At 32.6% G+C, this 24,951-nt stretch overlaps 3 protein-coding genes across 6 annotated transcripts in view; 1 reads left to right on the top strand and 2 right to left on the bottom strand.

Annotated features, from left to right (window-relative positions):
- Positions 1-5,870: 5,870 nt before the first annotated feature.
- LOC119067456 (probable maleylacetoacetate isomerase 2) lies at positions 5,871-11,744 on the bottom strand. The gene is made up of 4 exons (XM_037170439.1): positions 11,557-11,744; positions 10,323-10,500; positions 6,461-6,747; positions 5,871-6,299 (listed from the first exon to the last, which is right to left on the bottom strand). The coding sequence occupies exons 1-4, from the start codon at positions 11,578-11,580 to the stop codon at positions 6,129-6,131; spliced, it is 660 nt and encodes a 219-aa protein (XP_037026334.1). The 5' UTR covers positions 11,581-11,744; the 3' UTR covers positions 5,871-6,128.
- Positions 7,824-9,035, top strand: LOC119067455. Its single transcript, XM_037170438.1, has 2 exons — positions 7,824-8,064; positions 8,136-9,035. Exons 1-2 carry the CDS (start codon positions 8,002-8,004, stop codon positions 8,790-8,792), a joined length of 720 nt encoding a protein of 239 aa, XP_037026333.1. The 5' UTR covers positions 7,824-8,001; the 3' UTR covers positions 8,793-9,035.
- Positions 11,745-24,199: 12,455 nt separating the features above from the next.
- The window catches only part of LOC119067280 (probable serine/threonine-protein kinase nek3), a 193,444-nt gene continuing 192,692 nt past the window's right edge, over positions 24,200-24,951 (bottom strand). For 3 of the 4 annotated variants that reach the window (XM_037170158.1, XM_037170157.1, XM_037170159.1), the window contains exon 14: positions 24,200-24,718. In XM_037170158.1, the coding sequence (XP_037026053.1) occupies positions 24,640-24,718 (79 nt within the window). In that variant the 3' untranslated portion in view covers positions 24,200-24,639. The remainder of the gene's footprint in view (positions 24,719-24,951) is intronic. The other variant, XM_037170160.1, reaches the window with a different exon arrangement.

The raw sequence follows: 24,951 nt of genomic DNA, 5'->3' as shown, positions 1-24,951 counted from the left end.
TACCGGAATTTATCAAAATTTACCGAAGTTTTCCCAAAATGTACCAAAAACAAATTTCGATAAATTTTGGCAAATTTGGTAAATTTTGTCAAATTTCGGTAAATTTTGGTAAATTATGACAAGTTTTTCTAAGTAAATTTACCAACAACAGGCCCTGCTTCATAAACCACTATTTTCCTGAAGAATAGGCTCTGCCTTGAGGTCATATGGTTTGGTAACTTGATCAGAATATACACCGGTTGCAACTAGAAGAATATTTCAAAATATTTGAACCAAATACCAATGTTCGTGCGCATATTTTAAGCTGCATTTGATTAAGAATACATATGGAAACGACATGATTAGTATGCGAAGGTCGTCAGCCTCTTAGAGTGTTCTTCCATTTTTGTCAATATAAAATGTAAATTAAAATTTTAACTAAAACACTCGCTTGGCCAAATAGTTGTAGTTGTTTTGTGCGCTCCTCATATCTTAACATCATCGGCAGAAAAAATTGCTTTAAAATGGTAAATATTATTGAAAAATATTTACAAATTGATACTGTGTGACTATGTGTGCGCATCATTAACTCAAATGAAATTGAATGACAATGCGTCGCCAAAATATTATTCTGTGGAAATTTAAATTTTCTTCTTATGTTAATTGTGACAACCAATTCCCCATAATTTGACAGCAAAATGTTTTAGATATTTTAACCTCTTTTCGAATTGTATTTAAAACTTTGACGCATTTAAAATCTTAGTTGGAGGCACGGCATTTTTTTACTATTCACGAACCAATTAAAGATCGCATGCAACGAATCTGTACTACAGTCTATTTAGTAGTTATCTATAAGTCATTAGAGAACAGTAATTGTTGTAATTAACAACTATATTAAGTTTTGCATTGATACAATATCCGAAAGGGATGCAAAAATATAGAGAGAGTTTGAAATAAAATTGAATTGGTGTCACCAAACAGAAGTGACACGCTACGGTCAGAAGGTCAGAAGCCACTTAGTCTTTCAGAAACGGGTAGTCATTTGTTATTGATACAGTCAGCTTCAGCTGTTTTTCCGCTGATCCACACGTCCAATCAAAACTGTTTAGAGGGATTCTTTTGAAAAAGAGCCTACCGAAATCGGTCGCATTGTCTATTAGAATTTTTAAGAAGTCCTAAGGAAGGACTTCGATCCTAGAAGCCTAAACCTCTTTTTAAAAAAATTCTTCGAAGCTTTTGTGTCTGGTGAAAGGTGATCAACAACAGAAAACTTTCACTTTTCTTACCAAAATTTCTGTAGTTACGCGAGCTGTACAGGGTCGTGTGGGGTGTCATTGGAAAGGTAATCACTTGTACTATTGAGCCAAATAGGGACCTATTGGTTTTAAAATTCATCCATACTGAAATATGTCCAGTTAAGTTTGCAACCGAAGACTTACACTGTTCTTACAGAAATTTCTCAAGTTACACAACGCATGGTTGTGTGGGGTAATTTTTTGTGCTTTTGGGGAAATAGGGTTCCATGTGGTTTGAATGCATCTACGATGAAATAGAAGATGAACTGTTTAAGTGTTCATATTTCATTGCATATGCATCCAAACCACATAATACCCTATTTGGTCCAAAATCACATAAAATTACCTTTCAAATGATACCCCACACGACCATGTACGTTTTGTGTACCTCGAGAAATTTCTGTAAGAACAGTGTAAATCTTCGGTTGAAAACTTCAACTGCATATATTTCGGTGTCGATGTATTTTAAACCCAATAAGTCGGCTCAATAGTACATGTGATTATCTTTCTAACCCTGTACGGCTCGTGTAACTGGAGAAATTTTGGTAAGAAAAGTGAAAGTTTTCGGTTTTTGACCATTTTTCACCAGCCACATAAGCTTCGATTTTTTTTTAAAAAGTGGTTTTGGCCTCTGAGGTAGGCTGTTTTTCAAAATAATCCCTCTAGATGTATACCATTACCACACGCGTGCGTATAGCAGGTTCAACCGTACAAACAAATATAAACAATTTTGATTATATGTATGGATCAGATGAAAACAGCTGAATCAAATTTCTTGCTGAAATTTCACTGCCTCTGACTGTAACGACGACAAAAAACAAACGATCAAGTCGCTCATACAGCTAAGTGCAATGTTGAAACAAATGAAGGAAAAGATTTGCTGTCATACCCGTCGATATTTTCAACATCAAAAAATCACAGATTTATCGGCTGTAACAGAAAGACAGATACGTTTGTTGTTAGTAAAAGGTTTAAAACTTAAATCGGTTCAATTTTACCATTGTGCTTGCCGTTTAATTGACCATGATCAATTAGACTTTTTGTATGGATGGAAAATCAAATAGATATCGTCTGCAAGCATTTTGCTATAATGGATTGTTGTGGATGCCTTCATTATTATCACCTTCAGTAAAGGTTGTTAACTTTTTTCAGCATCTGCTGTCGAAAAAATTATTTATTATTTTTATGAGTTACCGTCATTGAACTTGGAAAAAACTGTGTTGATACGTTTACTAACTCTTAATCGCGTTTGGAAGCAAAAAACCGGAATAAATAAATTATAATTGATCCGATTGTTAGGCATTCGACTCACGAACTATCAATACGATGTAATCGGTATAAAATGATAAATATTAGCATTGATATACTCGAAATTGCATTTGACATTGAAATTTATGAATCGAATTTCGTATACAAGCCGAAAGATCAAAGAATTTTGATTAATATATCGATTATAGGTTAAGAGCAATGATTAACTGAAATTAAGATTCAAACCCGTACTTGAAATGAGCGTTTGTTTACAATTTTAACAATTTTAAATGACTCTCATCGAACACCTTTTTTGGACAGCAAATTGATTTTTTTGTTGTCCTATGTCTTCCATTAATTTCTGTTGTGTAGTAACAATGGTGGAAAGAAGTTTTCCATTGAAAAAAAATTTCAAAAAATTGAAAAGAAAAAATGAATTTAACCAAAATATATTGCCAACAATCAGCTGTTACAAGTTAGTCTGGTGCGAGTTGTCCTTTCGCTCATATTGAATGTAAAAAGCGATTGTATGGTTGATTATCGTATGTGGGTCGGCCACGAACTCGAATAGCAATGTTGCCAAGCTGGAATCGACCTGGTTTGGGCCAGGGAGCCGCCGTCAGCTAAAACTTCTTTCGGCTCTATAAAATCTGGAAAATCCTGTAAATGCTTTTTTTAAAGTAATTAATGTTATTTTTATTTTTAACATAAAATTGTCACCATTCGGAATAATTTCTCCCATGGAACCATGTCAAAAATATTTCATTTTATATTTTTAAATAAATTTTCAAAAATCAAAATTTCATAGAGCGAAAAGAAGTGTTTGGCAACATCGGCCCCCTAGACCAAACCAGACCGATCCCAGCTTGGCAACATCGTGATTTGAGTTACTGGTCGATCCATCTACGATAATCAACCATAAAATCGCTTTTTACATTCAATATGAGCGAAACGGCTTTTTTGGACAACTCGCACTTGACTAAGTTGTTTTTCAGCTTGAATCATAAATTTATTGCAATATATTCACTTCGAACACGAATAATAAATTAAAATTGTGGCAGCAATCAAAAACCGCATTTTTCTGACGGTCTGTTTTGATATTTTGATTTTGACTGCCTTTGGTAAATTTTGCCCCATTGGTAAGTACTATTTTTTGTAAATTAATTACCGTGGACGAAGAACAATTTTTTGCTTGTATTATAAGTATAACTTGTGAAAACTTCTATCCCTCATTGTGTCTATAGCACAATACACTACTTTCAAAATTGTCACTTCAAAGAGCACTCCGAAATGTACCAAATGTCTTTTGTTTGTTGTTACTGAACTAGCTGTCGCAGACGGCAAGCATATTAATATTTTTACTATTCAAACTATTATACTACATTCGATGGAACATTTTCAGATATTGATTTCAACAATCTTTTACTTCATTTGTTTTCAACAGACATCTGTATGTCATATGTCTGTAACAGGTTAAATTTCTTTATATTTACGTATCTGTGCGCCAATGAGAGAACTGGGTGAAATAACAAATTAAAATGATGATACTTTTAAATGTTTATCGCTGTAGTTGTTTCCTGTCCTGTGGACAAAGGGTTCCTTAAGGTTGTTTAGTAAAATTGTCTCGTTCTTTGATCAACCTGACAATTTTGCAATATCTATTTGGTTAATTATTGACACAACAGTCATTTTTTTCTGATAACACTTTTCCGTGTCGCTATCTGTCCCAGACAACCATCTACAGTTTATTAGCACTAATTGCAAACTACCGATTGCAAACATAATTTACCGAAAGGGTAATAAAAATGGAGATAACACGATTAAGTTGAGTTGCTTCTTATTGCCGTTATTTGGGAGTATACAGATGCGGAACCAAGAAAAAATTGTAGCATTAAATCGTCAAAGAGTGTAATGGTAAATTATACATAAAGGTTTTTTTTAAAAAGAAGCTAAACTTTGCTTTTCGTTAATTCACAGCATGGTGGACCGTTAACAATTCATGTAGTTCTTGATCATTCTTAGGATTTTTTCTTTTTATGGGAAAGAATAACTTTTCCCCTAACTCTGAAATGCTTACCTCAGCTGCTGCAGCATTACCAAACCAGCTTTAGAAGCCCTCCTAAATTCAAAAATAGTTGTTCGAATTTCGAACAATTAACCTAGCCTGAAGTCTTATGACGTTTGGGGTTTCAAAGTTTAAATTACAGAAACGTGAAGAATAAACTTTGGTCTAGATTTCGAACAAATTCTATCGTAAAATTGTTTTAACCATAACACTTCTACGCCTATTCTACCTTTTCATGACTTTTCTGAAGTTTCACGTTAAATTTGAACTTTGTTGAGTTCTTATTGGCTTTCATGGCATTATCTTTACTTTCTTGAACTAACTCAATGCTCATGGTTTTCAATGACTTTGATGAGATTGTATTTAAGTACGGCGGGTTTCCACTGGTAAACTTTTTTTTTTAGATCAAAATTCGTACACTTACCATTGCTTTCAACGAAGATTGGGCAAAAATATAAAAATGTGGAATCATCCGAAAATTGCCTTAAATTCTCATAGAAGTATGTACAGTCCACGACATCTCAATTGTCTTACATCTTATGATTTCCACGTTTTTAATGAATTCCACACATTCCACACAGCTCACACTCTGTGTCAGTATGATCCGCTGTGGTTGCCAAGGTTGTATATTATTAGGAGGTTGGGCCACAGCCTTTTTTCGTGGTGGCATTAAATCAAAAATAACTGGTTGCTACTGTGTTGCTGTTGCATTTCAAATTAGTTGAACTCTTCGCTGAGGCATTAACGCGAAAAAATAAGTGACCGCTGCGAAGAATTCACCTAAATACAAATTAAGTTTCATTTTTGATTTTGACGATCGGCATCATTGACGTACATATTTTAAGTTCTCATTAACTACTTTTCGTGTCCAAGCAGGTAGCGTCAATCAAAATTCTAAAAAGACAGGCTCGCTCACATCTGACTCGATCACGAAGACAGTAAACCAATTTAGAAGAGATTTTTCGTCTACTAAAATGTTTGTATTGAAGCTATAGCACTCATCATATTTTAATGCCAGCTTTTATGAGTGTGTTAACCTGTTCTTTCAGAACTTATTCGTCAACTAAAATTTGCAGGTCAAACGTGGAGAACTATTTATTGCGCACATCCTTCATTTTTTAAGTTTTGATGCATCGTCTCATTTTTCCACAAGAGCTCCCTTCCTTTCACTCAGTCTCGAAAGGGAAAAGGGGTCAAAAAAGGCAATACAACAACTTCTTTCTTTTGAAAATATTTTACTTTATCGCAAATTAAAGGAAATTTCTTCCATAAAATCATAAAAATGTTCGAGTATCTCGGTTTCTTAAATTAAAAAAAAGAGAAATAAATCAGAGTAAATAACCTGATGATCGATCATGTACCCACACAAATTAATACAATGGAAATAATAATAAAAAAAATAGAGAAGAAGAGACAAGACTTACCGCACTAAAATGTTACGTTTACAGAATAAATTTTAAATTAAATTCTTTTCGTTTTGAGGGAATACACACTTTTGTAAAGTACATATAAATGGCTTTGACTTAAAACGGTATGGCAACTTATTTGGCAGCCTCTGGAGGGCAATCAGGTTGATTCGATGGATGAGCAGCCCGAAAAGCCGGATGCACCTCCAATTCTCGATCGATGCGCAAGATTATGGGGTATGGCCGAAGATCAACATGGAATCGTCGGGCATTGAAGACTTGTGGTACTAAGCAACAGTCGGCAATCTGTAAGCGAAGATTATTTAAATTTGCTGCCAAATTTCGTACATTTTATTCACAATTTGAATTCCGCACCAAATCAGTTAAATAATTGGAAAAGATGATAGGATAACTAGCGAGAAGGTATTCAAGTCAAGTACTTCCTAAATTGAATCAAAAACTCTTACCGATATTTCATCGCCAACGCAATACTTGCCAGCCGAAGTTGATAGCAGTTTTTCGATAGCGCGAAATCCGCGCGTTATCCAGTGTTGGGCCCACTCTTTTTTCTTTTCCTCGCCGACGTGAATTAGAACGATCAAATTCTGTAGCGGTTGAATGCCGGACGCAATAACCTCACAGATTTCCCGAGCCTTAGCCCGTTTGTGCACGTCTTGTGGTAATAGTGGTCGTTGTGGTCGCGTCTCTTCAAGGTAATGCATAATTGAAACGGACTCAACGAGAGTGTGACCATCTGTAAATTAAAAGTGAACAAATTTTAGCCTGATTTGACTCTAAAAACCCTACCCCAGGATCAATAGAACTTATGGCAGTGTAAAGCTAGATTTTCAACATTAGAACACGGATTCACTAGTCATTCATTATTATGTAGTTCGTAGTTTCTGACCTATATCGACTTCGTTGAAAGCAAAAATCTTTTTGCAATTTTTACAATGAACAACTGCATTACGACCGTATTTGCCATGTTTTTAAGGGTGTGTTCCAGAAAACATTGTTTTGCTTTGTCAGAAGGTTGGGTCGAATTTTTTATTTATTTTTAACGCCTAAAAGCACTCAGGATAGTTCAGAGAATCTTTTATTTTAAATATGATTTTATTATACCTCAAGAGCGATTTCTGATTTTCGGGGCAGTAGAGTGAGGTTTAATCCATCACCGAATGATTACATGGCATGTGTGAGTTGCAACCATTGCTATTGACCGGAGTTAATAGCTGAAAAATGGCTCTAGCATGATGGAGATTATGGGCTCCATTGGGAAATAAGTCAGTGATGAATTTTAGACAATAAATTTCTATTTTACTTGCAGATAATTAGTATATACATTGGAGTCATGTGAGGTATGACTGTTTAGGTAAGTTCATGGGCAGGTAAGCTTTTTTAAATTCGCTTTTTCCAAGGTATAAAATATGCAAAATTTTCAATGAAAAGATTTTCTTCTATGACAGATTCTCTGGGCCATCCTGAGTACAACAGGAGTGGTCAAGAGTTTAAAAGAAATATGAAAAATTTGACCACCCTAGTCAGAAGACGTTTCCATAGAAAACATAGGATTCGTGCCAAAAATACCAATTTTTCCATCTCACCAGACTGTTGAAATCGAAAACATGATCATCATGTTACATGACAAAGAAATTTAAGTTGATGCAAATGACATTACTTCCTGCTACTAATAGCAACATGTATATGTCGGTATATGTATATGCCTTGCCGTAAACAATGATGAACATAAAGGGAGTGTTATCAAAATTTTATCGTTAAATTCCACAGTTAAATTAGTGTGACGACAATAATAAAACAACATCGACAATAAACTTATAAACGTAGTTATTGACTGTAATTAATTGATAAAGGCTGTGAAACCATTCACACAAAAAAAAGCCAAAGAAAACCATTAATCACTTGAATTTCCCGAAGACACAAGACAAATTGTAAAATATCCGATCGCTCAGTATTCACTCCGTGTAAAAAAAAAACAAAAGGAAAAGAAATGAAGACGAAAATTCAGCTTTATAAAATTGGACTGATGTTTATTGTTGGGATGACAACCGTAGTAAGAACCCAAAATTTTCTATTAAAAATTTGAATCGGCAAACTGAAGTTAATTAAGGTCCTACCAATCAGGTACATTCGTCCAATTCGACCGACATCTTTGTGGAACGCCTCAAAGAGATGAACACCCATCTACTATCAGCCCACATCACCTCTCTTAACTATCTAACCGATCAGCAGTCAACCATTTCCCGAATAATTTCAACGCACACCTTAGATGTGATTGCTGAAACATCAAACGCAATCGTATACATGGACGCATTGGAGAAACAAAGCCACATAAGGCTGAACCGTAAAACCGATTTGAAACGACCATGCTGGTTGTACAATTTCTATCAGATCAATCACATGACGGCAGATAATCTGTCAGTGTTATCTAAATGCGGTATTGATAACATCAACTCAACCATTGCACTGTCGACCAGATATTTTCATTCAATGGTCAATACAATGCTGTATGAATCCGCTCTGGGCACAACGAATGCACTGCACGCTATTGGCATGTACAACCCGATGAGTGAACAGTGGAAAATTTCAAGAACGTTGGAAAGTGTTGTGAAATTTTCAGTCGATGGATGGAATGGCACCATGAGCATCGTCGATGATGAAGTTAAACAGTATCGGGATGGTGTTGAGAGAAATTTTCAAAAGTTAGAAGAATGTGAGACCAATGTGGTGCAGAAGTTTTCGAATGCGAAAATTGAAGTTACGACAAGCAAGTGTGTGTAGTGTCGGACAATATAATATGCAGCACGTTCTACCCTGTGCGACTTTTCTTTGTTAATTAACTAGAACTAATAGAAAATTGCTTTTTAGTCTGAAATAGCCATGCCACACAAACAGTTTCGTCTCAGTAAATAGTTTAATTCTACCGTACATATATACGCTCAACCTATGTAGATTTTTGATGGGATTATAAATTCAGTCCCTTTATGCTAATAAAATCTGCATGTCGAATAATATGCACAAAAACACAAATCCAATTTTTCATAACTCTCGGTCCTTTTTGTGAATTAAAGGCCGTGCGTGCTAATTACCCACTATTAGATTATTGAGACATGAGTGATATGCTTGACTCATGAGGACAATACGTTATTTTATTGCATAAGCGAAAACGAGAGAACAGACGTAGTAGAACGATGAATTCACCCGTCAGTTCATTATCATAGCACGCAATAAACAAGTTTTACAAAGCAACCGATTAAGTTCCTGCGATGGAAAGGTTTGGTGTGATTTATTAACCATTATACATTGTATGATGTGCTCTCGTCGCTATAACTTCATCAATGACTTTGATTGCTCCTATCGTAGAAAAACTACAACACCACCTTTTTTGGTACTGGGACTATTTGGTTTAAAGTGCCGCTTGTAACACCTTTAATCCATTCGTAGCGGGAGTTAAGGACTAAGCGTCATATATAAGCACACATATTCACTGAAAGGTAACTCCAAAAGAGTGAGCTCTGATGTGCAAATTGAGTCGAAAACGTGCCCGTAGCATCGACTCAAAAACAGTTATGTTACAACAGAAAATGAAAGTTCGTTCAATGCTCTCCAGGGGGAAAACTGTATACAAATTGGTTAAAATGATCATAAAATAACTGGTGTATCGGCACCGGAATCGGCATCGGCACTCCAGAAAGTAATAAAAACTAAAAAATTTTGGATTTTTTTTGTCACGTTTTTTGCACCAGTCACGTAAAGAAAAAGTTAGTTGTAAACAGCAAAGACAATTCTTCTCTCAACTGAGTGCAAGCGGGAAATTACGCTGGCAAATACTGGGACAGGTGCTATTTGCTATTGGCGCCAGTAGAAGGAAATAGTGGGCAAATAGAAGAAAATAGTGCGCCAATAGATGCGCCAATAGTCACTAATAGCAAATAGATGGGACAAGATTTGTTTGCGTAGTTTACCCCTCGACTAAGTATCGAAAAGTAAAACTTTCTTTTATTTTAGAGAGACAAACGTTGCATTGCCTCATTTGACAATTACACATCCAGTGCCTAAAAAATATTTCATGCTACTCAGCATCATAATGAGTAAAATATGCAAATTTTAGATGCCTCTGTTGTATGAATCTCTGTACAAAGTACTTTATCAGGCTCACGATTTGTATAATGACACACGGCCAGCGGCCTCGTGTCATAATTACACATCCACTGCCTAATAACGTATAATTCACACTCGATGTCATAAATACCTATTTTATCACTTGGATTTACACAAATAACTAAATTGCGCACTTAATCCGCTACTTACCAATTTGCAAGGCAGGAACTTGCTCCATTGGATTGACTTCGCGATATTCATTGCAGTGTTGTTCGCCACCAGCCTTAATTAAACTGATCGGTTTTATGTCGTATGGGATTTCTTTAAGGTTAAGTGCTATCCGAACTCGCCATGAGCAAGAACTTCGCCAATAACTGTACAACACTGGCTGTAAATCGGACATTTTTAAGTTAATTGAGTGATAAAGCAAAAAAAAAAATGATTGGAAAATGTTTAGATGGATGCGTTGCTAGAAATAAACTAAAGACAGATTGTTCGTTTTCGTGCCATTAGTCGGTTTAGTTTGAGAAAACAACAAAAACCGGTCGCTAAAAAGGTTCAGGTAAATTATTCAAATAAAACGCGTTTTTCTTGCGATAAATTTATTAATTTCAGAATGAAGAGTTAAAATGTTAGTCTTAGACGATGTTATGTAACTTCTGTCGCATCACGTTCATTAATCGGAAGAGGTTTGAAATATTGAAATTTCTCATGATGTTACGAAAGCTAATGCGAGTTTAGTTTGTTAATTTGTTAGACGTATTTACCAGGAGTTAAGGCTACACCATTATTAATTAAATCGACAATATATTTGGAGTTCGTTACCTTCCCATTTATTCGAATATTGTTGGACGAACACAATCAATGTTTTGATTCTGAAAATTTCAAAATTTCATTTCACTCATTTTTACTGTTGATTGTTAATACAAAAAAATAAACATTTTGCTCGTTTAATTAACAGCTAATCAGGTGAACTGATATCCTTGAATATTAGACTGGGATTGTCATTAATTAACTGTATATATATAAAGCTATACTAATCAAACAACTCATTTTTCCAACTGTGCAAACAAGTTCGTCTTTACCCCATTTTCATACAACAAACGTTTCGTGATGCTTTTTCACATCAAACTATTTTGATAAAATGGGTAAGAATCAGAGAGTTATTCATCATCTTACTATTTCTATGTGCACCGCGGTGACGGTGGTATATGTACATAAAAGCGCAATTGACGAGCGATCATTCAAACATTATAAATTACTTAAAATCCACATTATGACAAATTGAATAGCACTGATGGCACCAGCTTGGGTGGGACATTTTGCTGCATTTTAAACGGATTTGTTCCAACAATAAACAAGGAAGATGTGATAATTAGCCTTAAAATTCATCCCCTTTGAATGGGAACAACAACACAGCAAAAAAACCAATCAGAAAACTTACTTTTGCTATTGCCGATAACGACATAGCGTTGTGATACTTTGAATAATTAATTTTGGTATCTTTTTTAATCACTTTCAATCACCAAAATATCGCCTAAATCAGGCCACAATTCGAATAAATAAACAAACACAACGAAGAGCAAAAAAAATGCCGGATTGATTAGTTTGTGTATTAGTTTTGTTGATTTTTTTTCTCCCGGCTCGATATTACTTTTGACAGTTGAATACGTTTAACCGTCCCAACTGCAATGTTTTTCAGCCTCAACTTGAAGAAAGATATGATAGATGGCACCAATGGAATGGGAAAAGGAAAATTTCTAGGGGGTAGTACGGGTAGAAATAACGGTAAATGTATTTAGCAATTCAGTAAAAAATAATAAAAGGTTTCGTGTGAAGTTTTTTGATCTGAGACAATGGCGAGTTATCAAACATACGGAGATTCAAATTCAACATTTTTTCGGTTAGCTAATGCAATGTAATTTTATTCGCTGTAGATGTTGAGGATCTTGTTTTTTAACTTTATCTTTATGCTCACATCGAACATCGACTGTAATATTAGCCCATAAATATTGCTAGATATATTAGGAAATTGACTATTATTGTCCAGGGGTTCGTAACTGATTATTTAAATCATAACAACAACGCACTTTTCAACTATACCTAACATTGAATTTGCGTTTGCGAGATTGTGAAAAATTGATGAAGCGATATTTTCTCTCTTCGTGTGCCAGATTCCCTAATACCCATAAGAGTGAAAAATATCGAAGTTGTTTGTGAGAAAATGTTTAAATCGACCTTTTCGTTTTCCCAAAGATTCCAAAGTATCGATATCATGCATTTCCTGTCACTTCTTCCTTATCTACTAAACCATGTAAAATAGACCTGGCAGGAGCGGTTCATTTTTGAAACGTCAAAAAAAGGAACCTAATACACCGTATAAAAATGAGCTCAAATGAACACTGACAAACAAGCGCTACTGCCTGGATTACTTACTAAACTACCTTCAATTCTATTTATTCTATTTTTTCTTCTAACAGACAAATCTATAAACGCACAGCGTTTGAGGCGCTTTGTATAAAGCAGAGACTTGTTTTGGGAAAACATTTTCCCACATTTTCTTGAAGTTTACCGTATCTTTCGTAATTCGAAAAAAAGTCATTTTACTTTCTCCTCAGCGGTTAGCAGCATACAACCCATGGAACAAGCCTGACCTCATTAGGAAAAAGTTCAAAAATACGATTTAACCTTTTGCGCGACTATAACGAGTGACACTCGTGCCAGACATGCCGAAACGTTATGGTTTCTATTGTTCTCAATAGAAGCGCAACAGGTTGTTTTTTGCACTTCCTACTTCCCCACTTCCTTTCTACTGGATCCTTTTATAAACGTTAATAGCTGTGCATGCTATTATTTTGGGATTTTTTTTAGCAAGCGATCATAAATCTACTCTACATCAATGGATTTTTTTTGTTGATATTTTCGATTTACTATATAGGGAAAAATCACCACTTAGAAATTCATTTCGTGTATTCAGATTTTATGAGGCAGAAAAGTAAAAAAAAAAATCGAGATAAGTTTTTGTGAGAAAATGTTAATGACTGATTAAAAAAAATATAAAAACAACCCACCATCGAACGTCCAATAGTACATTGAATGACAAGGGGCGAAAGTAAAAAAATTCAACCGTGTGCGAGAGTTGGAGCCCGCGCCGAAGGCAAGGGTTCTAATCGCACAGGTTGAATTTTTTTACTTTTGCCCCGAGTCGTTCATACTATTTTTTTTGATACCAACATTGAAAATTGATACGTATCGCAAACATCGCAACAAAATGTTGAAATAAAAAGGCATTTAGCCAGAAAATGCGGGGGTCCAGGGGGCGGCAGCCCCCTGGTATATGAAAAATGTAATAATTTAGCCATCACAACAATAACACACACAAAAATTAAGATATAACTAACAAATCATTCAGTAACAAAAAGTATCAACTTTGTATGCTAATTTCAATAAGAACACTGGCGCACAGTGTTTTACAATTTTGATCAAAGTATTCTGCATAATATGAGCGGATTTTGTTGACAACTCGACTCATTTCTCTCATTTTCTGTGACGTCAGTCACTTTCGCTGTTCGTTCAGCTGCGTTCGCTCTTCGTTAAGTACTTTCTCCCCGTGGGATGCATTTTTTTACTTTCGCCCCTCATATGCGGGGCGAAAGTATCATTTTTCAATGTTGGTATCAAAAAAATTAATTAATGTTGCTTAGTGGATTCTATCACTGGGTTGAAATAGTCATTTGTGTACCTGTTTTGGACGATTGATTTTAGGCAATTTCGCGGATTGTAGGCCGAACGAAGTGAGGCTTACAAGCGAAAGTGCCTTAAATCAACCGTCCCAAACAGGTGCACATGTGAGTTTTCATGCAGAGGGCCGGAAACCCGAGAAAATTCGAAAAATTGCCCTCATTTTCGGCCCCGAAGCATGAAAATATAATATAAATCAATCAAAAGGAGGATTGGCAGCTGTCTAGCCAAAAATGTTTCGTAGGCCAGTTGTATTATCAGTAAGAATCTAGGTTTTTGCGTTTTCAGATGGAAATAAAAAGCTGATTACTTTTCAAAGTTCGAGTGATCAGTAGTATTTTACATTTTGGGTTAAAAAAAAAACAATTTTTAAGAAAAGCGGACGCAATGTGATGGGGTTCTAAAAAAACACCAAAATCGTGGACGTCCTTTAGGGACGTTCAATTGTCAAATAAAACGCAAATTTCAATAGAATTTACATTACATATATTTGCATACACATAATGAGATAAAATATACATTTTCATTCTGATTAAATTATTTTTTTTGTATGTCATATTTTCCATTTTTTTATATAGCTTCCTCCGTACGTCGTCATCAGAATTTTAATCCATTTTTTTTTGTTTTTTTAATTAAATATAGTATAATCACAGAGAAAGATTTTTTTGTTTATTTTTAATATTTTTTTTTTCTTTTACATTGATTTAATATTTTATTGTTGGCGAGAATCTTTTTTTGTGTTTTACTGTGTGTTATGTTTTTCGGTTTCTTCTTTTTGCTTCTTCTTTTTCTTCATTTTTAGTATTTTTGTGTGAATTTTCTTTCTGTTTTTGTTTATAATTTACAGATATAAAAACTGAGTTTTATTAAAAAGATTACTTTGCATCACATCGTACAAACAATATTTTTTAATAAAATTTAGTTTTTAATTTTGAATCTTTTTTTTGTCAATTTTTCATTGTTTTCTTTTGCTTTTTTGATTTTTTTTTTCATTTTGATTTTTTTCTTCTTTAAATTTAGTTTATTTATTTTTTTATATTCTTTTTCATTTCATTAAAATTGGAAAGCTAGGTTTTCCATTTATTATTCTGTACATATTTTTTTTTCTCATCAGTAGTAACTAAAATAGATGTTACGTTTATATATTGGCATATAGAACAATCCTATGCACATTTAAATATTTTATAGTCATTTTTCGTTTCTTTAAATTTATTTTCATTTATATCTTTTAATATAAATCTTCAGTTTCTCTTTCAACATAATTTTTTAATTGCTGCAAGTAGTTATTCAATCTGTCACATTAGTTTCAATGTTTGAAAAGAAAGAAAAGAATAACATAATGCTGACAATGTGGTATGATGGATAACCTAAGTAAAAATAATAATAATTCACAATCGAGTTAGATGGATCGTATTTAAGATTCTGTTAAAACTGATAGATAGGTCGTTCGATATTTTCGACTTACGCCTTGGCATCGGACCATTGAAGTAAGTGTAAATGGGAGCACATGTAATTGAAATGGAAAATTGGGGCAAAGGTGGGAACCGAACCCACAATCTTCGAGCAAATTTTTTTTGTTCATCAAATACTTGAGGTAATGCATAATCTACAGAAATATCAATACTAAACTGTCAAAGAATGCAGCACCCTAAGTAGCTATGCCCATATGCTTAGCGTTGCTACTAACTTTCACCAGATGTATTAAAGACGATTAATTTCTGACCCGACAGATAATCGTGTATTCCAAGTGCAAGTGGTCTACCGTTTACTGAGTAACAGTTTTACACAAATTTCAAGATTTAAGATTTAAACGGTTTTTTGTGGGATTTTCTTAATCAGGAATTTTCTATATTTATCTGCTCCTCGGTCTGATCCTGACATATCGTTCTGGTTTCAGTTTGATATTTTATTTCTGTTGCAACATAAAAGCAGTGAAAGGCAGTTCAGTACGTCACTGAACTAAATACCAAGTTGCATACGTTGCGCATTAATTATCAAAAACTTGTACTGTAATATCGCTATCAGTTTAAGTTTTCTTAAGCTTCAGTAATGCAGTAAAACTTTGATGTCCTAACCTTTTATAAATTCCAAGCGGATCTCAACGGAACATTAACCTGTTACGTGTTACTGCATTTGCTTGAAGTATCTTTTAGGGTCTATTTTATCATAAATTACGCTAAATACGGGAACAATGGCTCATCGCTTAATTTTGAATCGTAGATGTCTGGATAATATTTGATAATAATCCATAGTTTCTCTGATAAGATTTTACTTAATCGATTTGCACAAAAGAATCATTATCCCTGCGTACTACACAACATATTTTCAGCGATCAGATATGCCTACCAGGTAGTCAGTTTGAGCAGAATCTTAAAATCGTTAAAATCTCCCGACACTAAATTACCAGAACGTTTGTGTGAGATAAAATTTGATTATTTTTTCCATTTTTTTAATTTTTGGCATTTTAAAATTTATGCATTTTCCACTTTTTTGTTCTTATGTCTTTTTTTTGTTTGTTTGTCGTTATACAGTTAAATTAGCATTTCACATTTTTTTTCTACACGTAAAGAATTGAGTCGTTTTGTTTTGTTTAGCATTCAGAAACAGCCTTATATAAGTACACTCTTATTGTATAAATTTTCCTTCTTTTTTTTCAAATAAATTGAATGAGCTTATCATATTACTTGTGTGTGGACAAAAATAATAAAACCATTCATCGAAATGGAAAATGGGTTGGGATAAGAGTGAAAATATTAGGCAGTTTTTTTTTTCTTGTGTATGTATAAATATCCGGTGCAGTGTCTAGGGCTACTGATTCACTGGAAGAAGATTTTGTAATTGGCTGGTTTTTGTTTTGTGGATTAGATTTGGAAAAGTATTTCACAAAATTCAAAAGACAACGGAATTTTAGGAACTAAGAATCTACTACGAATGCGCAAACCTCTTCCGGTACTGATGACACAACATTGATATTCGCATTAAAAACGTTTGAAACAGCTCCGATGTGTATTTGCAACAAGAAGTTTGGTCAGCAAGAAATTTGCTAAAAGGTGTAGTGCGTTTACAAAAAAAGCAAATCTAGGCGATCAAACATTTGGGCATAGGAAAATTTTTTGGATAAACATTTTCTAAAATTTTCCAGATTTTTCCTACATGTTTCAAATTTTCCCAAAAATATCTTTTGAGAAAATTAAGTAAGTTCGGAAATTCCAAGGACATGTAGGGAAATTCAAGGTAATATGAAAAAAAAAAATAACAAAAATTGTCCCTGAGGCAAGTTAATTTCTTATCAACGAGGGAGTTTATAGCGACATGCACGTAATGCGATCTGCAGAGCGTCATTGAGCGATTATAGAAGATAAAAAAAAAATTAACGTCAACATAAGATGTTCCGGGCGATATATGTGGATTAGAATTCAAGTCGATCTCGATTAGTTTGGATTTTGGTTCGTCCTAGGGTTCATCTTCTGAGTATTTAATGAACGCTCAAGCAAATTGAATGCTCAACAAATTCGTTGTTGCAACTTCATACACAGGTTTATATAGAAGACAACCATTTCCATGAAATGGATAGGCCATTAACACGGTACAATGAGGCTACCAACTGTTATTATGTAAATATTGGTGTGGTTTCCCAGTACCGAAAATGTCTTTTACGATAAGAATGTGCGTCTGTAACATTTTGATGGTTTGCGACTCTTTTTTTTTGGCACAGTAAATTGAAATTTTACGAGATTTCAAATGCAGATATATTGATGAATAAATCGATAAAAATGAATACACGTTTTAGGCCACCAATAGAACTAACTTACATTATTACACTTCATTTTTCTTCTTTGTAAATAAAATGTTACACGACCAAAAGATTTCATTAATAGGCAAATTACTTGTTTGCACGATATTGAATTTACAAGTTTTTTTTTGTTGGTTTTGTTGGTTTCTTTTAAATAGAAACCTATGTAACGCGTTTCTTTCTACACCTTCCTATTTTATCCTCTTCAAAATGGCTTACCAATTTATTCCCGAATTCGTCGTTGGTTGTAAAAAATGACTTTATGGGTAAAAATTGGTAATTAATTATAAGGAAGAAAATTAAGTGGGAAACTTGAACGGCTTCCTCATTATTACTTTAAAACACTCAATAAATTTTCGATAATCTACCACTAACTAATAGAAGTTTGATTGTGTTGGATTTAATTTGGCAATTTTCTCCCTTTTTTATTTCATTTTCTTTTAATTTAATTTTTTTTTTAAATTTTAGATTTCAATTTTGATTTAAAGTTTCTCGATTTTAGGTTTTTTCTTTCATTTTAAGTTTCTTTTTACTTTAAATTTTATTTTTATTTTTCTCTTCGTTTTAAAATGTAAGTCGGAGGGGGTTGAGTTGGTGGAGTGGGTTCATCAAACTGAGGAAACATGAGAAAAATAAATAAATGTAAACACGAAAATGATTCGAAATGAAACATTTTTTTTTAAATATATAATTTATGAAGAAGGTAAAACTCGTAATTTTGAAATTATTGGTTTGACACTTTTTTTTCTATATTTTTGTTTGCTTTCGATTTATATTTTACGATTTTTTCCATTTGTTTCTCCCATTTTTAATTGTTATTTTTACATATACCTACACCTATGTAAAAACTGATATGTCTAAGGACTATGAGTTAGTTATTATCAAATTGTTTTTTTTTTAATTAATTTTTTTCTTTTCATTTTTTTTATTACTTTGAAGGAGGTAGAAAGGATTAAGGGTGGTTAAGTGTAATTATGTGTGGTTGTTTTCTCATTTCATTTCTGGAAAGTGTGTTTAGAGTAATAAATATTAGGACATAAGTGGGATCTTCCTTTTTTTCTTTTTAGGTTAAAACAGTTTTTTATTTTCCTTTTCATTTTTATTATACTTTGAGCATTTCTGTATTTTTCTTTTGGATGTCATCATCCAAAATATCGATTGCTCACAGTACATTCTTATTAAGTTCAAAAAAAGTTTTTTTTTTTTAGAAAAATGTAGTCTTGAAAAACGAGAAATAAATACTAATTTAACAATAGTTAAAGTATGAACCGCTTACAAAAATTCGACACATTTTTATATTTTTTTTTTTATTATTTTACTATACATTTTTTTTAAGTTTACAAATAGTTTATTAAATATATTCTTTTTATAGTTTTTTTTTACTTTTTTTATTATTTTTTTCTCTGAAAAATCACAACACAGAGTATGACGTTATTTTCCGCGCGAAATGCACGCAGGTACCACAGATAAGGAATTACGTCATCAATATAGTGCTTTTTGTTTTTTTTTTTTTAATTTTATTTTTTGGTTATGTTATGTTTTTGTGTGTTTTTATTTTCTTTTGTTCTGTAATGCTTTAGTAGCGAAAGATTGAAAGTGAGTGAGTGAAGGTAGAGAAATACGGTGTGTATTTGGTTGTTTTTTTTTTTAAAGACATATATTATTAAACGTATGTTTGTTCTCATTTTTTTACTAAAAATAATTTCGATGAATTATTTTTGATTTTTTTAATCTTTTTTTAATAATGAAAAAGTCAATTCTACTATAGAGGAAGATTTGAAAAATATGTTCAGATCAAAATAACTAAATCAGAAGAAATCATTGCTTTTGGTCTGAAAAAGCAAACAAAAGAAACAATAACATAAAAAAACGAAATTCGAATAAAAATAATGTTATTTTAATGCCCCCGTATAAATTTTTTTAAATATCAAAGTAGAACATCTCGGCAAAAGCTTAGCATTCAACATACTCAAATATTTCACTATTTGTACGACGCCATTCATCTATTTTCTGGAATCGTTTTCACGGAAAATTAAAGAACGATCTTAAGAACTTGAACCGAGGGATGAACGACTTCCAGAAACGGCTGTGATACGATTCTATGATTTTGGACAATGTGATTCTCAGAAGTCGTTCAATCCATCGACTTTAATGGAGTTCGATGCTGAACTAGGGTCGATTGGTCTTGTTGCTGTCTATACGTCAATATACTAACCTCGATGCTAGCTAAACATTCTTTGTTCATTATGCGTACACAGAAATAGTCATTTGCATAACAACGGAAAAAGTTGAAAAGTCCAGTTTTCGTGTGCAGTTTGTTGATCCAGGCGAAGAAGCCGCGATCAAAAATCACAAGTTATTTTGATTATTCCGAGTTCTGTATAGGCTTTTGTTTCCCCTAGTGGTTTAAAAGGATAGTTTTGACCCTACGGAAAATAAAAGCGTAAAATATAATAAAAAGCATATTTGATTGAAAACACTGAATGGAGGTCGCTTTCTTGCGCTATACTCCCAAAGCGTGCTCCTTTTTTGTCTCAGATCGTTAGATTTCCACATTTTAAGCATGAACATCTGAACAATAAAAAAAGAAACTTTTGGAAGCTAATAAAGTGGGAATCTGTATCGGTATTTGATGCGTCACGGATAATTTTGGTCGGGTTACTTGTATGTTACACATACTGAGAAGAATTGGTTAGGTGAGTTAAAATCTCATATTCATGCATAGGGAAATACACTTCAAACAGAGGGATATGTTGACTTACAACTTTTTCAGAATGAGACGTTCTGTAAGCCTTTCATTTTAAAGGCAAGTATACTTCGCTTTATTGTCAAGATTTCAATGCATCCGCATTCCCGTATAAGTTATTGCATACCGAATTGTGTAACGGTCGATGTATTTATATGCGAGAGAACCTGTTAAGTTGTCGAGGAAACTACGAAAGATTTAAGTACATTAAGAAGGGACATTAATGGCTGAGCACATATCCTTCGTTACCAAAAGTTCAATCATCGTTCAAACAGTCTGCTTCTAATCTATTAATGAAACAGGACTCGTTTAACGAACAGATAGAAATGCAGTTCGACTCTCCGGAAGACATATGGAGTTTTAACCATTTTTGTGTGTGATAGTTCGATGAATTAGATGTCTAATCGTTTTTTTCTTTCTCTTTCTGTCTTTGGTAATTCCAGAAAATGGATCAATGTCATAAGTAAAGACTTTTTTTTGATATTTTTTTTTGCAGCCGAGTACTTTCTCTGCAATTTAAACTATTCCGTGGCATTCGTGTGGTTTTTCGTGGTTGACTTTTTTATCGCTTAAATAAAAAGTTTCTCAAATATCTTGTGTGTTCTTTTTTGCTCTCTTTCTCTATCAAAATATTCAACAAATATTTTCTTTTATTTTAATAAACAACAAATTTTTCAAATATACTTAAAATCAAATCAAAAAATTATCTTAAAATTTATAAAATTGAATCTAATTGCGAAATTAATTTAAATTTTTTTTAATTAAATAAATTTTATAAAATTAGTTAAATCAACAGACAAAACAAAATGTTTTCTAATAAATAAATTATTATTTTTTTTCACACACCTTAACAAAATTGCAATTGTTTGTTCGTTTCTCTTAATTAAGATATTAAGCCACACAGTCATAAAATGTGCTTAAAACAAATCAACAAAACTTAGAGTTTAAAACAAGGAAAAAAATTCTTTTAGCTATTATAAGTATAATATGAAGTAATAATTGCGTGCCCCATTTAAATTATAATTTTTAACATTGATTTTTATTCATCAGTTTTCACAAAAACATATTTTATACCACTGCAGGCATTTATAATAATTTATTCATGAAAATGTGTTTTATCATTTCAATTTAATTGTTTTTTTTCTTCTTCTCCATCTTGTTTTGTGTTCTGTCATTATTTTTTGTATTTCTAATTAATATATAAATATATTTAATTTTGAAATGTAATAATAATATTTTTTTCTTGTTTATAATTAATATAATAATATGAAGGACATCGATTAACACTTAATCTAAGGTACAACCATTTTCAAATTGTCTATTTTAATACTGGAAAGTTTTTTTTTCTAATATTTTCATCATTTTTTTCTTCTCCTTATTTTCATTTTTCTGTTTCAAATAAATTAATTTTATTGATTTTTATTTTATAATTTATCGAGAATCAGAGGGTTTAATTAATATTCATTTTCGGTTCTTCTTTGGATTGTTGCTGTTTATCTCTTCTTATTCTTACTTTAGCAAGTTCTCGAAACGAAAGAATAATCGGTTCCTGTTCGTTATATATTGATAGTGATGTTAATGTTTCTCACAGAATATAGATCCATAACACGTCGTCTCTATTCTATAGATTTCTGAAAGCACCTTTTCTCATGTATACGTCAAGGGAAAGTAGCCTCTTCTATGTACTACCCAGATGCATCGACGACGAAAAATCGCTGTGGACCCACTGATACAATCTCAGTAATTGGCCCAATAATGACGTAGAAAACCGATTTTAACTTGTTTCAATTTGTTTTTATTCAACTGTTCCGCTACAATGTAGAGTCAGGGAATAGTTCTTTTCACAAATCCTTCAATTTCAATTAATTTCTAAAATTTAACAAATCATCATGGACGAATAAGACCTTACTTATTCGCCTGCTTTTCCACTGATTTCCTTTAAGGTATCTCCCAATTTATCGATATAATAGGCAGATTGCCATTTTCACTTGTAAGTTGACGTAAAACTTATATTTTATACGTAAATCGTCCATACAGTTTTTATAGAAAAATTACTTATAATTTCCATGTTGCACGCTAACTTATAATTGACCTGTTAAAGACGGCTGTCATCTGTTATCGACAACTACAGCAATAATAAGGGACAAGCTCTGACTAATGAGTCTTATACAGCAAAAAGCATGTTCAAAACAAATGAAGTAAAAGATTTCTGAAATTAATCTCTGAAAATCTTCGATCAAACGTTGTAACAGATCACATAGTATAGTATATTACTTCCGAGGCTCCAAGTTGTGTATTTGATAAGTGGGGTGTTACAGCCCGACCCAAAGGGGATTACGTGATTAGGCCATGTAAATGAAAATGAAACATGCCGTAACACGTAAAAACTGTTAATATGTTTGCCGTCTACGACAGGTTAAGGTGTTTGACAGAGAGTTGAGGTAATTGATATATTTTCAATTTGGAAGGGTTATTTTTTGAAACCTTTTCACAGAAACGAGCATATATCATTTTTATAGCAAAGATTGATCCTTTGGCATCGTAATTAATCAATAATCAATTAATTTTAAATTGGTTTTTGCAATTAAATTCAATGCTTTCAGTACATTGAGACTTGCGTTATGGTGACCGTGACCTGTGATATTTCAGAAATAGTTGGTGATATTAGAAACGTCATAGCACAAATCATGGTTTTCGTCGACCGTAATTTGTAGGATAATTTTTTAACACGTAAATTTCCATAAGCGACTCATGGTCAGGATCTCATAACTCTCAAATATCTTATAAATGAAAATCGCAATTTCCCAATAGTAGATAATGTATCATATTTACCTTGAATTATTTATCCCATGGATACGTAAGCTACATTACTCAACAAAGCAAAACCATTGACAGATTAAAATATTGCCCAATTTACCTTCCAAGGGAAACACTGAGTTGAGTCAAATCTTCAACTTCAATGGCTTTAATATGCATTTTTCACACCATGAGCAGTCAGTTGATGCCGATAAAACAGATGATTGGAGAATATAGGTTTAATGGAAGAACTAAAATCTACATCTGAATGAAGACAGCTGAAACATGTCGAAATCGGAATCGGTTTTTAATTGATCGTACAACCGAACACACAAATACAATCAACTTTTGTGTGGTTAATAGGATAATCAACGACGTTGAATGGAAACTATTTCTAGCGTTAAATTAATATCACGTATTCAATTGAAAACTTCATTCCGCCTATGTGTGTGTTTGTGCAAATTTTATTAAATAATGAAATTTATGAGCAGATTTGTAATCATAAATTAAAATTTACAAAACCAAAAAACACAGAAATAATGAGAGTCTTAGGAATATCTTTGCCAAATCCTATTTTTCCCGCCGGGTAATAATAATTTATTAGTTTTCCCCCATTTTTTTAAATTTATAATTAATAGAATTATCAAGAAATATAATTTTTCATTATAAATATTTTTGTGTGGTTTTAAACGTTAAGAAATTAACTTTTCTTTTCCTAATCATAATAAATCATAGATTTGTTTAACTAGATTGAGTCATGGTCTTGAAACATTTTCGGTTTCTTCTTTTTTGTGAAAAAGATTTGTTCAAAATTATTAAATAAAAAAAAAAATTACCGAAACAAGTTTGCTTAATAACCATTTGAGCATTTGACCTAAGATTACAATTATCTTGTTCAACTTAGTTTTTTGGTAAAATAATTGTAAAATTGCTTACCTAGCACAAAGCACGTTAACATGTTGGTTGTCGTCGTCGTCTTCTTCTTCTTCTTAATTTTTTGTTTTGTTTTTCCCATTTAATTTAAATTAAAAAATAAAACACGATTTCCTTTCCACTCTCGTAAAACGACTCAGATGGGTTAGATTAGTAATATAATAATTTCTCTTTTAATATTTACAGAAACAGAACCAAGAATCATTGAATCGAAATTTAAAATTTGTTTAGACTCGATTCAATTTTCATTTTTTTCTTCATTATTTTAAGGTGATTTTTACATTGTTTCCAGAAAATGCGTTCTTTTTTGTTTTGTTTGGTTTTTTTTTCCATTATTTTTCAATTTTTTTTTAGATTGTCACTATATTTACCTTGACTAATTTACAGTTGTTTTGTTGTTGCATTTTTGTTTTAATTTTATTTTTGTTCTTAATATTGTTTGATTGTTTCCTTTTTAAATTCTTGTTCCGAACAATATTTTATTGATTTTGTTTTCTTTTGTTGTCCTCTTCAAAAATTTAGGTTGTGCTCGTATCTGTATCCTGAGGCCGATGTGATTTCATGTGTGCACTTCTGCTCTTTACTTTGTTGAAAATTCTGAAAGAACAACCACAAAAAAAAATGTTCTAAAAACCATTTCGGAAAATTAGCTCTAAGTCAGCGTTACCGAATCGATATAATACATATATTAAACCACACGCTAACGCATCATTCGGGAGGTAAATAATATTTTGATTTTATAATAAAGCAGTTCGGGCGAAATTAATAGGAAATCCATCGAAAAGTTTCATGAATAAAAGAGACTGACCCGCATTATTCGTGAATAACAG

This window comes from Bradysia coprophila, assembly GCF_014529535.1.
Source record: "Bradysia coprophila strain Holo2 chromosome X unlocalized genomic scaffold, BU_Bcop_v1 contig_12, whole genome shotgun sequence".
Classification (NCBI taxonomy): Eukaryota; Metazoa; Arthropoda; class Insecta; order Diptera; family Sciaridae; genus Bradysia; species Bradysia coprophila.
The sequence above is the reverse complement of the archived record's forward strand: the minus strand, read 5'-3'. Positions and strand labels throughout refer to the sequence as shown.